Source organism: Bactrocera latifrons, unplaced genomic scaffold, assembly GCF_001853355.1.
Source record: "Bactrocera latifrons isolate USDA-ARS-PBARC rearing strain unplaced genomic scaffold, ASM185335v1 scaffold_634, whole genome shotgun sequence".
In the NCBI taxonomy this organism is placed as follows: Eukaryota; Metazoa; Arthropoda; class Insecta; order Diptera; family Tephritidae; genus Bactrocera; species Bactrocera latifrons.
Window position 1 is genome coordinate 54,611 of NW_017537306.1, and position 12,558 is coordinate 67,168.

A 12,558-nucleotide genomic window follows, 5' to 3' on the forward strand; every position below is an offset into this window, starting at 1 on the left:
GTATGTAAGCTTTCTCAGTATTTGATTTTATTGTAATAAATGAATTTTAAGTTTTATAACTTCCGATTTAATAAATAAAAACGTACAAAAAACACACTAGCATTTTTTACTTCTGAATATATAATAAGCATTTTTCTTTACCATAAGCGAAGTATGTATCCATATGGATACAGTCCAAAAAACACATTTGTAATAATTTTTTTTTCAAATCGAGCATTGATTGTTGTTGTTAAGGCCAACTATAGTAAACACTCAAAAAATTGGATTTTTTTTGCAACTGAGTAAAAACTTGTAGCGAAAGGGTTAAGACAGGAAAGAAAGTAAATTTTCTGTTGAGATTTGAAACAAAAACTTTATTGGCAGTTTTGCCAAAGCTATCAAAATTCTTTCTGTTGAGATGTTGTTGTGAGTGTTGTTTTGCCATATTTGAGCACTAAGCAAAATACTGTGTGTATGGCAGAATACGTCACTGCCCTTCCCTTAAAGAGAAGCCTATACTTGGGCTGGGATAGATGGGTACAATGTGGGCAATGGTGCCTCTTCTAATTCAATTTCGTGCGGCATATTCTGATTTTGTTTTCTTAATTTTGCATATAGCTTTATAAATGRATTTTGAGTAACATATTTTGAGAATAAAAATAATAAAATAAGTGCGGTGGTTATAATAATTATTAGTATATAAAGTGTAGTGTGGGTTTGTGAAATGAGTTCGACAATATCGTTGTTGTACAGTTTTGATTTTTGTTATGTTTATCGGTGTATAAAGGGGTTAAGTCTATTTCTGGACTTAAAAGGTTTTCAGATAGGATTATGTTATTAATTTCTATTTTGCACTGCGTCACCCTTATAATTTTGTTTCCTTCTATTTCTGTATTATTGTTTGAATTTTCAGTTTTGTTTGAGACTGGTTTTGGCTAAATTCCAAGTAATGATTATATTAGGCTCTATGTATTTTATTATATCTCTTTTGTTTACTGGCTTGAAGTTACAAATTGGACTTAAACGTTTGATAATATCGGTGACGCATTCGTTGTTTATTTCTTTGTTTTCATTATTATAGACTTTATTCATTCTTTCAAAATAGGATTGTGTGTGTGTATATTCTAGCTGATAGCCATTGGGGTCTATGTAGCGGATTATTTTAAGTGTGTTTGTTAGTAAATAGTTAGTAGGTTATATTGTAATTTATCCAAGTGGATGTTTTAATGCTTAAAATATTTTGGCTGTCAACGTTTTCTAGTTTGTCATAATTCAATTGTTTCTGGTTAAACAGTCCTAGTCTAGAGAGTTGCATTTCCATTTCTATGTCTTCTACCTATTCCAAAAATTGCATTAGTTAGTATAAAAAGGCGTTAATTTTGTTCTGAGTGTTTATAGTGTTTTCCATGTTTTGCATTCCAGTTTTTATTAGTTGTATAGCGTCGTTTAATTCGTGTACCCTCACCGAGTCGTGCGTCCTTGCCTCTAATTTTTTTTGTATCTCTGAGCGATCGTTATCGTCAACAGTTCCAAAAAGGTATCTCAAAAGTCCACGTTTCTCCCTGCTCTTGTGGTGTAGGGTTATCCCGTTCAACTCTCTTCTTAGTTTATTGTATACAAATTTTATTTGTGGTGCATGGTAACCGCCACGCAGCTTCTCTTCTAAGTAATCTGTTACCTGGTTTATTTTTGTCAAATTGATGGTTAAGCAATGGTGTTCAAAGGATGATGGTGTCTGGATTGATTTGTCCGAAAAAAGGAGATATCCCTAGCCGGTGGTACGGTCATTTATTTGGATTTTTTGTGTGTGGCCTGTGCCAGTGAAAATGAGCAGATATGCTACTGTTCACCAAGTACCTGTATAGTTGGGATCTGATTAATTTTCTTACGTTTTTAAATTGTGTTTTGTAATAATGAGTAACTCTGTTTCTATTAGTGATCTTGTAATGATCAGCGTCTGTTTGTTCTACATTTTTGTTTGGTTTAAATGGATTTTCTAATTTGCCTTTCTTTAGGGGGCCCTTTCTGTATCTGGTGTCAACTTCATATTCTTGTCTGTCAATGTTAATTTTGTTTATCTTATTTTCTTTGTTTTCCTGAGTGTCAAGTATTGGGTGTCCAGCGTAAAGAAATATGTATGCCAGGGGTTCGTCCAGTGGTGTCATGTTTGGTTTTGTGATTGTATAGGTAAAGAATTGTTTCCATTTTGCTCAACTTGGCTGTATCCCTGTTTTTGTCGTATTGAGCTTTAAATCAACCCCCTCACTCTCAGGCCATCGTTTAAGTGCCAGGCTGCTGAATGCGCCGTCTCTGTCTACTTTCAATAGTCTAGGCTTGTCCAGTTGGTTAAATATGCATATGTTTCGTCCTCATCTGTTCCAATGTAGCGAACTTCGAATAATTGTCCATGCAGCCCAAATAATGTTTGCCTTTGGATGAATAAATATCTATCATGAATTTATCGCGGCAATGTTCTGGTTTAGGTGTAGCTTTTATTGGCATGTTTGTGTTCCGGTGTTCTGTTTTTGCCAAAGTGTGGCATTCATGTATAATGTTTTGGATAAGTTATTGGTTGTTAGGGAAATAGTAAGTTTCACCGAAAAGTTTAGTTGTTTTCTGATTTCCGGAGTGTAGAAGTTTTTCATGAATAGTCAGGACCAGTTCCTTGAATTCTGCGTAAGTAGGTACGTTTTTCAACAGAATCAGGCTGCKAAGAATTTTTTATAATTCTTGTTTATGATCTCCCTGTGTGCGGTTTGAATGATTTCGAAATCTGCGTCGCTTTCGATATACAATGCGCTACTCTTGCCACAAAAATAGTTGATCAAATTTAGCTTTTTCTTCGGTCATAGTGGCATAAAAGATTTGAGTTATGTGTTTTTTTTTTTTTTTTTTTTTTTTTTTTTTTTTTTTTTTTTTTTTTTTTTTTTTTTTTTTTTTTTTTTTTTTTTTTTTGATTTGAAATATTTTGTAGTTTTGATGTTTGGTGAGCCTTTAGAAAATAATACTTGTCTGTTGAACACGTTAATTGGTTTTTCTGTTATAAAAAGACCGTTGTCTTCTTCTGCACTGTGCTGGGTCTATGCACTAAAATATTTCTCCTCCAATTTTACTCTACTTGATGTCAAAATCGTACTCGGACAGTTTGACCCTCCATCGGGTTAGCTTTGAATTTGGCTCTTTCATGCGGTATAACCAGCTTAGAGGCCGGTTATCACGAGATTTTTCAAAGTGCCTTATACAATTGCCAACAGTTCTTTTTCAATTGTGCTAAAGTTGATTTCATGTTCATTAAGAGTTCGACTAATGTAGCTGATTGGATGTCCGTCTTATGAGAGCGCTGCTCCCAAAGCAGATTACTAGCGTCTGTGGTTAGAATGAATTTATTCGAAAAATACCTTAAGGATAGGATCCTCTGAAATTAGACATTTTAATTTTTTAAACGCAGACACATATTCCGGCTTGGAAATGTCGAGCTTTGTGTCTTTATTCAAACACCTAGTCATGGGTTTGGATATGTCTGCAAAATTCGGAATGAATTTACGGTAATACCCTGTAAGTCTCAGGAAAGCTTTTATTTCCTTTGGTTTAGTGGGAATTGGGTAGTTTTGTATGGCTTCACTTTACTCAGTGTTAGGTTTTATGCCGTATGGTGTCAGAATGTGTCCTAAAAATTTGGTTTCTTGTTTTAAAAACTCACATTTGTCGAGTTATAGCTTCAAGTTAGCTTCGGCTAGTTTTTCAAAAACCAACTCGAGTGACCTCAAGTGTTCGTCGAGGTTGTCGAGTGCTGAAAATACTATTATGTCGTCTAAGTATAGGAGACAGTGTGTATTTAAAAGTGGGCGTAAAATATCTTTCATGCAACGTTGAAAGGTTGATGGCACATTTTTAAGTCCAAATGGCATACGCAAGTACTCGTAACGGCCGTGTTTAGTGGAAAAGGCCATTTTTGAAATAGATTCCGGGTCCATCTGAATTTGGTGGAAACCCTTGGCCAAATCAATAGTGGTGAAATAATTGCATCTTCAGAACTTTCCCAAGATTTCGTCCATGTTTGGGATTGGATGTCTGTCACTAACTGTTTTTTCGTTTAATTTTCGATAGTTTATTACAATTCTATATTTTTGTTTGCCTGATTCGTTTTGTTTCTTTGGGACTACCCAGATGGGGCTACTATAGGGCGAGTTACTTGATCATATTATTCCTTGATTCAACATGTTCTTTACCTGACTCTCAACCTTTTGCTCATAGGCTTGACGATTACTGTATGAAATGAGTAAATTTTGTTTGGTATTGATAGTATGTTGGGTTTGATTGGTAAACATCAACTTATCGCCTTCATGATATTGTATATGATGGTACCTCTKCAAAAGAGAGCACAGTTTTTGTTTTTCCTCGAAATTAAGATGTTCAAGTCTGAATGGGCTCGGTTGTGTGAATTGTGCATTATGACCTAAGATATTTGGAGTTGGTATATTATTGTCCTGATTTTTTAGTATATTGTCAGGTGTGTGTTGGAAGTGGTTTTGTTTCGGTATTGTAGTGTGGTTTATCAATGGATATTTGTTATTGTAAAAAGTCACCTTTTGCTTATGATAATTTATCAYGGTCTCTGCCCGTGCAAACAACTTTCTTCCCAGCAAAAGATCGTAATTCTCAGAAAAAGTGTGCAATAAAAATTCCTCCGGGGTTGGGAACAAAAACTTTAATGGTACAGTTATGCTCTTATTTAAGATAAGTGGTCCCTTGCTGGTGTGAATCAGACATGTTGTATTCTGAACTGGTAGATTGAATATGTTCTGCGATATCATGTTGATCGTGGAACCGGTGTCAATAAGGAACTTAAAGTTTGTGTCTTTATACTGTATTATTATATATTGGGGGCTTCCGGAGCTGGTAGCCAAAAATTTTCTGCTTGCTCGGTATCTGGTTTTGGAAAAGTTTTGTTCCTGAAAATTTKTATATGATTAATTAGGCTGTTCATAAATGCCTTTTTCCTGTAAGAGATTTATAAATGTTCGCAAATCTGGTATGTTATGATTGCTGATTTTTAAATAAATGTACGGGGGCAACTTATCTATTAGAGATTTTATGCTTGATTTAATTAATCTAAAGTATAATGTTTTTCTTCAAAATGTTGTTCTAATTCAAGCTTACTGGTTAGTATTTGCCTGCGGATCTCTGCTTCCTCAAAAATACTAGTACATTGCCTTTGTATGGGGTCCTGCGAAATTCCTCCAGGAGGATGTGGTTTGAGGTCTGGGGCTTGTAGTTGAGTATTAGCTGTCGTCTGAGGTCTGCCCAAATTCTCATGTCATTAACTCCAATGCAGCGCATTACATTTCCACTGACAGCGCGCRATACGTCCGAACAGGATCTGCTGTTGGCATGCGCCTCCGGTAACATAAAGTCATAATATGTAGTCGATTCGGTTAATAAAGGTGTACGTGTTTGGATCTCCTTCGAACTTCTCAACATTAGCAATCTGGTATGCGTCCTGGCTCATGTTGCTGTCTGAGAGAGCCGTCGGTGCTGCTTCAGGGTCTGGCATTTTGTTTTATTTGTTGTTGTTATATGTTGTTTCTTAATTTATTTCAATTCGTTGAAATTTTTAATTGTTGATTTTTTAATTTTATTTGTTTTATTCTTAATTTGTTTTACTTTGTTAAAATTTTTMATTGTTGATTTCTTATTTTATTCACTTCGAAATTCTTGATTGTTGATTTATTAATTCAATTTGTTTTATTCTTAATTTGTTTTACTTTGTTCAAATTTTTAATTGTGGATTTCTTAATTTTATTTGCTTTGAAATTCTTAATTGTCGATGTCTTAATTTTAGTCGTTTTATTCTTAATTTAGTTACACTACAGCACTTTCGTGGTTTTATTGAGGTAACCTTTTGGATTTACGTGATTTCCCGAATTCTGTAGCGTCTTCCTGATTTTTATTCAGCTTTTATCTATGCCGTAATAGACTTTGCGTTATACGGTGTCGCACTATTGTCGAACAGTTTTTGTTTCTGATAACCTTGAAGTTATCACGACCGACTGCGCCACTTACGTATTATGGCCCTATGCTATAAAAAWAAAAAAATAAAAACTTAAAATTGTTTTCAAAAATTTGAGTGCTTCTTTATTAATTGGGAGGTCACTTAAGACTGAYTTTTCGTTTTATTATCCGCAGGGAAGAAACTAAATTTTCTGTTGAGATATGAACCAAAAACTGCCAATAAAGCAGTTTTGCTCTAGCTATCTAAATTCGTTGTGTTGAAATGTTGTTGAGTGTTGTTTTGCGATAGCCGCACTCAGAGCATTTGAGCATTAAGCAAAATACTGTGTGTATAGTAGAATACGTCACTATATAACTTCCAAAATAACAAAGCTATGTCACCCAAACTTTACTCTTCTACCGACGGTGTGAAAATAGGCGTAAAAATACAGGTATTTACTACTTCCTGATAGGTTAGGAAATTGCCGTCTTAAATTTGGCTTATGTATATTGGGTAGTAGAAGTCTTCGTATTTTAACAGTAGATGTCAATGCAGTCGTATATCTGCAGTTCTAAAAATATACAGTTATTCAGAAATTCGAAATTTTTGTAGTTTACGATGCTGTATCAGTTATTGTAGCTCAACAATGGTTCGCTCGCTTCCGTTTTGGAAGCTCTATGTTTGGGCACCACATGAATTGTCTGTGAAAAATTTAATGGACCGAATTAACATCTGCGATTCTTTTCTGAAACGAAATGAAATCGAATCATTTCTGAAGCGAATACGACAATAATGCGCGAAGAAGATCATGGTTCAATGTGGTAAAGCTTAACAAATGACGCTTCGAAAGGTTATGCTAAGTGTTTGGTGAGATTGGAAAAAAACCATCCACTATGAGCTGCTCCAGCCTGTTCTACCGATTGACTCCATATTTTACTGTCAACARCTGATGAGATTGAAGCAACCAATCGAAAAAAAAACGGCGAGAACTGATCAACAGAAAGTGCTTCGTCTTCCATCAGGACAACGCTAGAGCACACACATCTTTGATGACTCGGCAAAAAGTGTGAGAGCTTGGCTGCGAAGTGTTGATGCATCCACCATATGGCCCTGATCTTGCACTATCGGACTATCATTTATTTCGGTCAATGCAGAACTTTCTTAATGGAGTAAAGTTGTCTTCAAGAGAAGCTTGGGAAAATTACTTGTCGACGAAAATTGGTGGAATAATATTTTTAGCCGAAAAATGTCAAAAAATTGTCAACCAAAATGATACACATACATTTGGTTCATTAAAGTTTATTACAAATATAAAAAAAAAAGTTGAAGTTTGATTAGAAATACGAAAAAACTWTTTCGACTACCAATATTAAAAGCTTGTATTTAATAAATCCTGATGGATTTGGGAATTTCCGTCGTAAAGTTTTCTTCAAAATGTTAACAGTGGGTATTCTAAATATTGTTGTATTGCATTCATKGTAATAAACACAATACTAGGCCAACATACAAATGAACTATGAATCACGCGAGTCGGCGCAGAAAAATGCTTCAAACTGGTAATAAAAATGAAACTAAGTGAGTCTAAAGCCTATATTATATGGTCTAGTAAAAAATACTTCATATTTTTGCATTGAAATGAAGGTTTTGTTTAGTGTAGTTATAACTATCAGATTTAGGTAAAAAAGAAAACATTTTGTTCGATCTGTAGACATTTTGAAGGTAATTTTACTTAAATAGAAACGTCGTCTTGTCAACTGTCTTGAGGAAAAATTTTCACCAGCAAAATCATTCGACTTAGACAAGAATAGCTAGTAATTACCTCAAACCATGTCCATATATTAGGTTGTTCAAAAAGACTTGCGGTATTTTTGCTAGTTGGCGCTGAGAGCGCGTAGTTCTAGTTTTATTCGTCGCATCGGGTCATGCTATACCTTTTTGGAAAGCTCATTTCAGCCCAAACACGTGTTTGATTGATTGTCGTTTCTTTTAAGTCGTTCGTGAGTTATAGCGTCGCAAACATGGAGCAAAATAAAGAGAAAATACGAAATATATTTTACAGTACTACTACGATAAAGGCAAAAATGCATCTCAAGCCGCCAATAAAATTTGTGCAGTTTATGGACCCGATACAGTTTCCATTTCCACCGCACAACGATGCTTTCAACGTTTTCGTTTTTTTGTATAGGTGGTCGAAGATGCGCCACGCTCCGGAAGGCCTGTCTTCGAAAATTGCGATAAAATTGCTGAATTGGTCGAAAGAGACAGGCATAGTAGCAGCCGTAGCATCGGTCAAGAGCTGGACATGAGTCATCAAAAAAAATTTTATGAACAATGGAAAATTCAATAAAAATGCCGCAAGACTTTTTTGACAACCTATTATTAAAGTGGATACATCCCAACCAACTTGCTGGAGCTTCTGGCGAGTCACTATCTCCTAAGGTTGCCCAAATTAAACACAATATCTCTGCTACTGGACAAGTCACTTATGAGCGATTGCTTATTTAATTAAGAGTTAAGCTGTAGGAGAGAAACTCTTAGTTGATCCAATATTAATTCCGACAACTTTACTGTCAATCCTGACTTGACTATCGCAAATTCGACGTCAATTACCCAAACAGTTCTTACCATCACAGAATCGACGATTGTTTTATCGACATTTTCGATATCTTAACAGAGGAAGGTCGGAAGAAATTCTCATTGCTACAGTTACTCAAACAAGTGTTCCCATATTTTTACAACAGCACCATTGTTATTTATTTTACCTCCAAAACATGTGAGTGCAAWAACAATTGATGTATTTTCGAAAGGGATAATTATTTATTTATTGTTTAATAGTTGCTAGTGCTAAACTTAAAATAATAAAATACGCTTCCAGCTCATTTGAACAATTGTTTGTGGCCACTCGATTTTAAGCACTTGATAGAAACATGTTCAGTGGCAGACAAAACTCTACTCCTTTTTCTTAAATTTAACAAATTCTGTAGGATGAGAAGGAAAAGCAATGATGCAGGGTTGTTTTAAATCTTATTATTGTCTGACAAATAACAAAAAAAGTATAATATTCCAATATTAATTTTTAAAGTTACTCACTTAAAACTGAAAAAAGGCATTGACAAAAGTATACATAYGTTTTATTAGTTTCACTCTTTTCACAATTTTTCTCTGCTGAAGCATAACGGGAAATTGCCGTTTGTTTTATTTATATCTGTACTTTGTACTATTCTCGGAATTTATTGCATTTTGGCATTTTAAAGTGTATGACCGAGAAAATGGTTCCACGCAAAGAAATTTCGGTGRACGTGCGAAATTTAGTTATTARATATAGAAATGAGAATAAATCATTTGGCGAAATAGCAAAATTATTAAGTTTAACCAAATCGATGGTGCAGACCATATTTAATAACTTCACAAAAATCAAATTCCATCGAGAGTAAGCCGCGCACTGGCCGTCCGAAGAAGCTTAAAAGCAGAGACGTTTCATTCATTCGCAAAGAAGTGAACCGAAATCCTAAAGTTCATGGCACTAAATTGGCGCAGGACATAGCTAAGAGAACCCAAATTGTTGTTCATCCGCGCACAGTAACAAGAGCCCTCAATAATAAAGGATTTAACTGCAGCYCCTTATAGGTGAGAAAAACCGGAAACTTCGCTTGGAGTTAGCAAAAAAAAACATATAAATGAGGAAATTGACTTCTGGAAACGTGTTCTATTTACGGATGAGTCCAAATACAACATCTTTGGATACGACGGGAAAGCCAAAGTTTGGAGGAAGTTGAACACTGCTGTGGATCCCAAGCACCTAATGCCAACCGCGAAGCATGGCGGGGGCAATGTTATGGTTTCGGGAGCAGTTGCAGCCTCAGGAGTTGGAAATCTGGTATTTCTTGAAGGCATTATGGATCGTTTTCAATACAAGTCCATATTTTAAAACAATTTGAAACCATCCGTGGAAAAGTTATGCCTACGAACGAGCTGGATTTTCCAACAGGACAATGATCCTATCCTAAGCATACGTCGCAGGTAGTGAAGGACTGGCTGCTGTATTATACTCCACGACAGCCGTATTCACCTCCACAAAGCCCGGACTTGAATGTAATAGAACACGTATAGGAAATTTTGGAGCGAAAGATCCGAAAGCACGCTATTAGTGGTGCTCCAACTCTAAAAGAGAAGCAGCAAGAGGAGTGGCAGAACACAACGCCGGAAGAGCTCGAAAATTTAGTAACTTCCATGCCTAGACGGTTGCAAGCGGTCATCGATGCCGGTGGTGGCCCAACAAAATATTAAATTTTTTTATTTATTTTTAAATTTTAATATTATTTATTTTTTTTTTAAATTCGTAGGTACACTTTTGCCAGTGCCTTTTTTGAATTTTCTGTGAATAACTTTAAAAGTTAGTATTGGAGATACATATTATTTTGTTATTTTATACACAATTGTAAGATTCAAAACAAACCTGCATCATTACTTTTTTTCAAATGTATTGGGACATTTAAATTTAAGAAAAAGGGGTCGTACGTAGAGTTTTATCCGTCACTGTATATCAAGATATCGCAACGAATTGGATCGAAAAGTCACCAAGTCGAAAGTGTCTAAAAACGAGACACAACTAAATATTCGAAAGGGCTGACAGACGTATAAGAGTGAAATTGAATATCTGCAGGATGGTCAAGATCATATATAAGAGCACAAAAGGAAAACACTCCTATTTTTTACTCATACAGCATTTAAAAAAATAGAGGACGGCAAAATTGTTTATTAAACAAGTGAAGAAGGACTAAGTCCAGGTATATCTGAACATTTCATACCCTTGAAACTTGCCAGAATTAAAGCCGGTATAACACCTTTAAGTACATAAAGTTCATTATGCACGGGCGGATCAAAAATGGCTAATGGAAGAAGMGACGTGATGTATTGCACAGACCTCAATACATCCTATCGCCATTTACGTGGGAGTGGTCAGAAACGATTCTCTTACATATGACTCAAGCAGCTCACGACTTCCGATCTTTGACCAATTATCCTCTGGGTAGCCTAAGAACATCCGTTTGTAGGCGAAATATCCCCTACATAGGGTTGTGCGCTGAGTTTTGGACCCGCAACGTAAATAACGCCCCCAAGGAAAACGCAACAACAGTCTCGGACGAGAGATCCCCTTTTGATGACGACCATGGAAAACGAAATAAGGACTACGAATTGAGGGCATGCACCTGGAATGTCCGGTCCGAGAGAGACGAGTAGATCCTTGTGGCATTTACTACAGTGGCCATATAAAGGAGCACAAGTTTTGTGTGGGATTCGTGGTGGGAGAGAGACTCCGTCGCGGAGTACTATCCTTCACTCCGGTGAATGAACGTCTAGCCACAATCCGCATCAAAGCGAGGTTCTTCAACATATCGCTGATTTGCGCCCCCGCCCTGGCGGAAGAGAAGGACGATGTGACCAACGATCTCTTCGATGAGTGCTTGGAGTGCACGTATGAGAGCTGCCCCCGCCACGATGTTAAAATCGTGCTTGACGTCTTTAACGCCAGGGTGGACAAAGAAGGTATCTTTGGCACTATGGTCGGTAAATTCAGCCTCAAATGGGTTAAGGCTGATCGACTTCGCCGCGGCCCGAAATATGATTATCTGTAGTACTAAATTCAAGCATAAGAGGGTTCATCAAGCTACCTGGCTGTCTCCGGATTGAAAAACCACCAACCACATCGATCTTGTTATGATAGACGGAAGACACGTCTCCAGTAATTTAGATGTGCGTGCGCTCCGAGGTCCTAACATCGACTCGGACCACTATCTTGTTGCAGCCAAGATTCGCACCYGCCTCTGTGCAGYAAAAAACGCACGCCATCAAACACAAGGAAGGTTCGACGTCGATCTGCAATCACAACAGACAGCCGAACGATTTCCTACTCGGCTTGCATTCCTGCTCTCTGAGAGCACTCGTCAACAACTCGGTATAAGGGAACTGTGGGACGGCATTTTAAACTCCTTACGCACAGCTGCAACCGAAACCATTGGCTTTGGAAAGTGCAAAAGAACAGCTGKTACGACGAAGAGTGCCGTGTCGCCGCGGAGAGAAAACAGGCTGTMTACYTCGCAACGTTACGATCGACCACAACACGTGCGTGATGGGATAGATACCGAGAGTTGAAGAAGGAAACGAGACGCATTTCCAGACAGAAAAAGAAAGAGGCCGAAATGCGTTAGTACGGAGAGCTTGATAATCTGTCCGACAGGGGTAGTGCTCGAWAATTCTACGAAAAAATGCGGCGGCRGTGTCAATACCTGAGCATACTCTTGTAGAACCCCCATAGGTGATCTAGTCACCGATGCCCAGAGGATACTTAAATTATGAAGGAAACACTTCTCCAGCCTACTGAATGGCAGTGAACGCACAACGCCAGGAGAATKCGAACCCGATTCCCCAATCGATAACGAAGGAGCAGACGTTCCATTGCCCGACCATGAAGAAGTTCGAATAGCAATTACCCGCCTGAAGACAATAAAGCGGTGGAGGTCGATGGATTGCCGGCTGAGCTATTCAAACATGGCGGCGAAGAACTGATAAGGCTGTGTAAACTGACG

The 12,558-nt window shown here is 37.1% G+C and overlaps 1 protein-coding gene across 3 annotated transcripts in view; it reads right to left on the bottom strand.

Annotated features, from left to right (window-relative positions):
• LOC108975309 (ER membrane protein complex subunit 2-like) overlaps positions 1-12,558 on the bottom strand; it is a 77,223-nt gene that overhangs the window by 33,667 nt on the left and 30,998 nt on the right. The window contains exon 4 of one of the 3 annotated variants that reach the window (XM_018943695.1): positions 6,005-6,058. The exons of the other annotated variants lie outside the window; for them this stretch is intronic. Coding sequence (XP_018799240.1) covers positions 6,020-6,058 — 39 coding nt within the window. The 3' untranslated portion in view covers positions 6,005-6,019. Of the gene's footprint in view, positions 1-6,004; positions 6,059-12,558 lie in introns of those variants that run through there. 3 annotated transcript variants of the gene reach the window in all.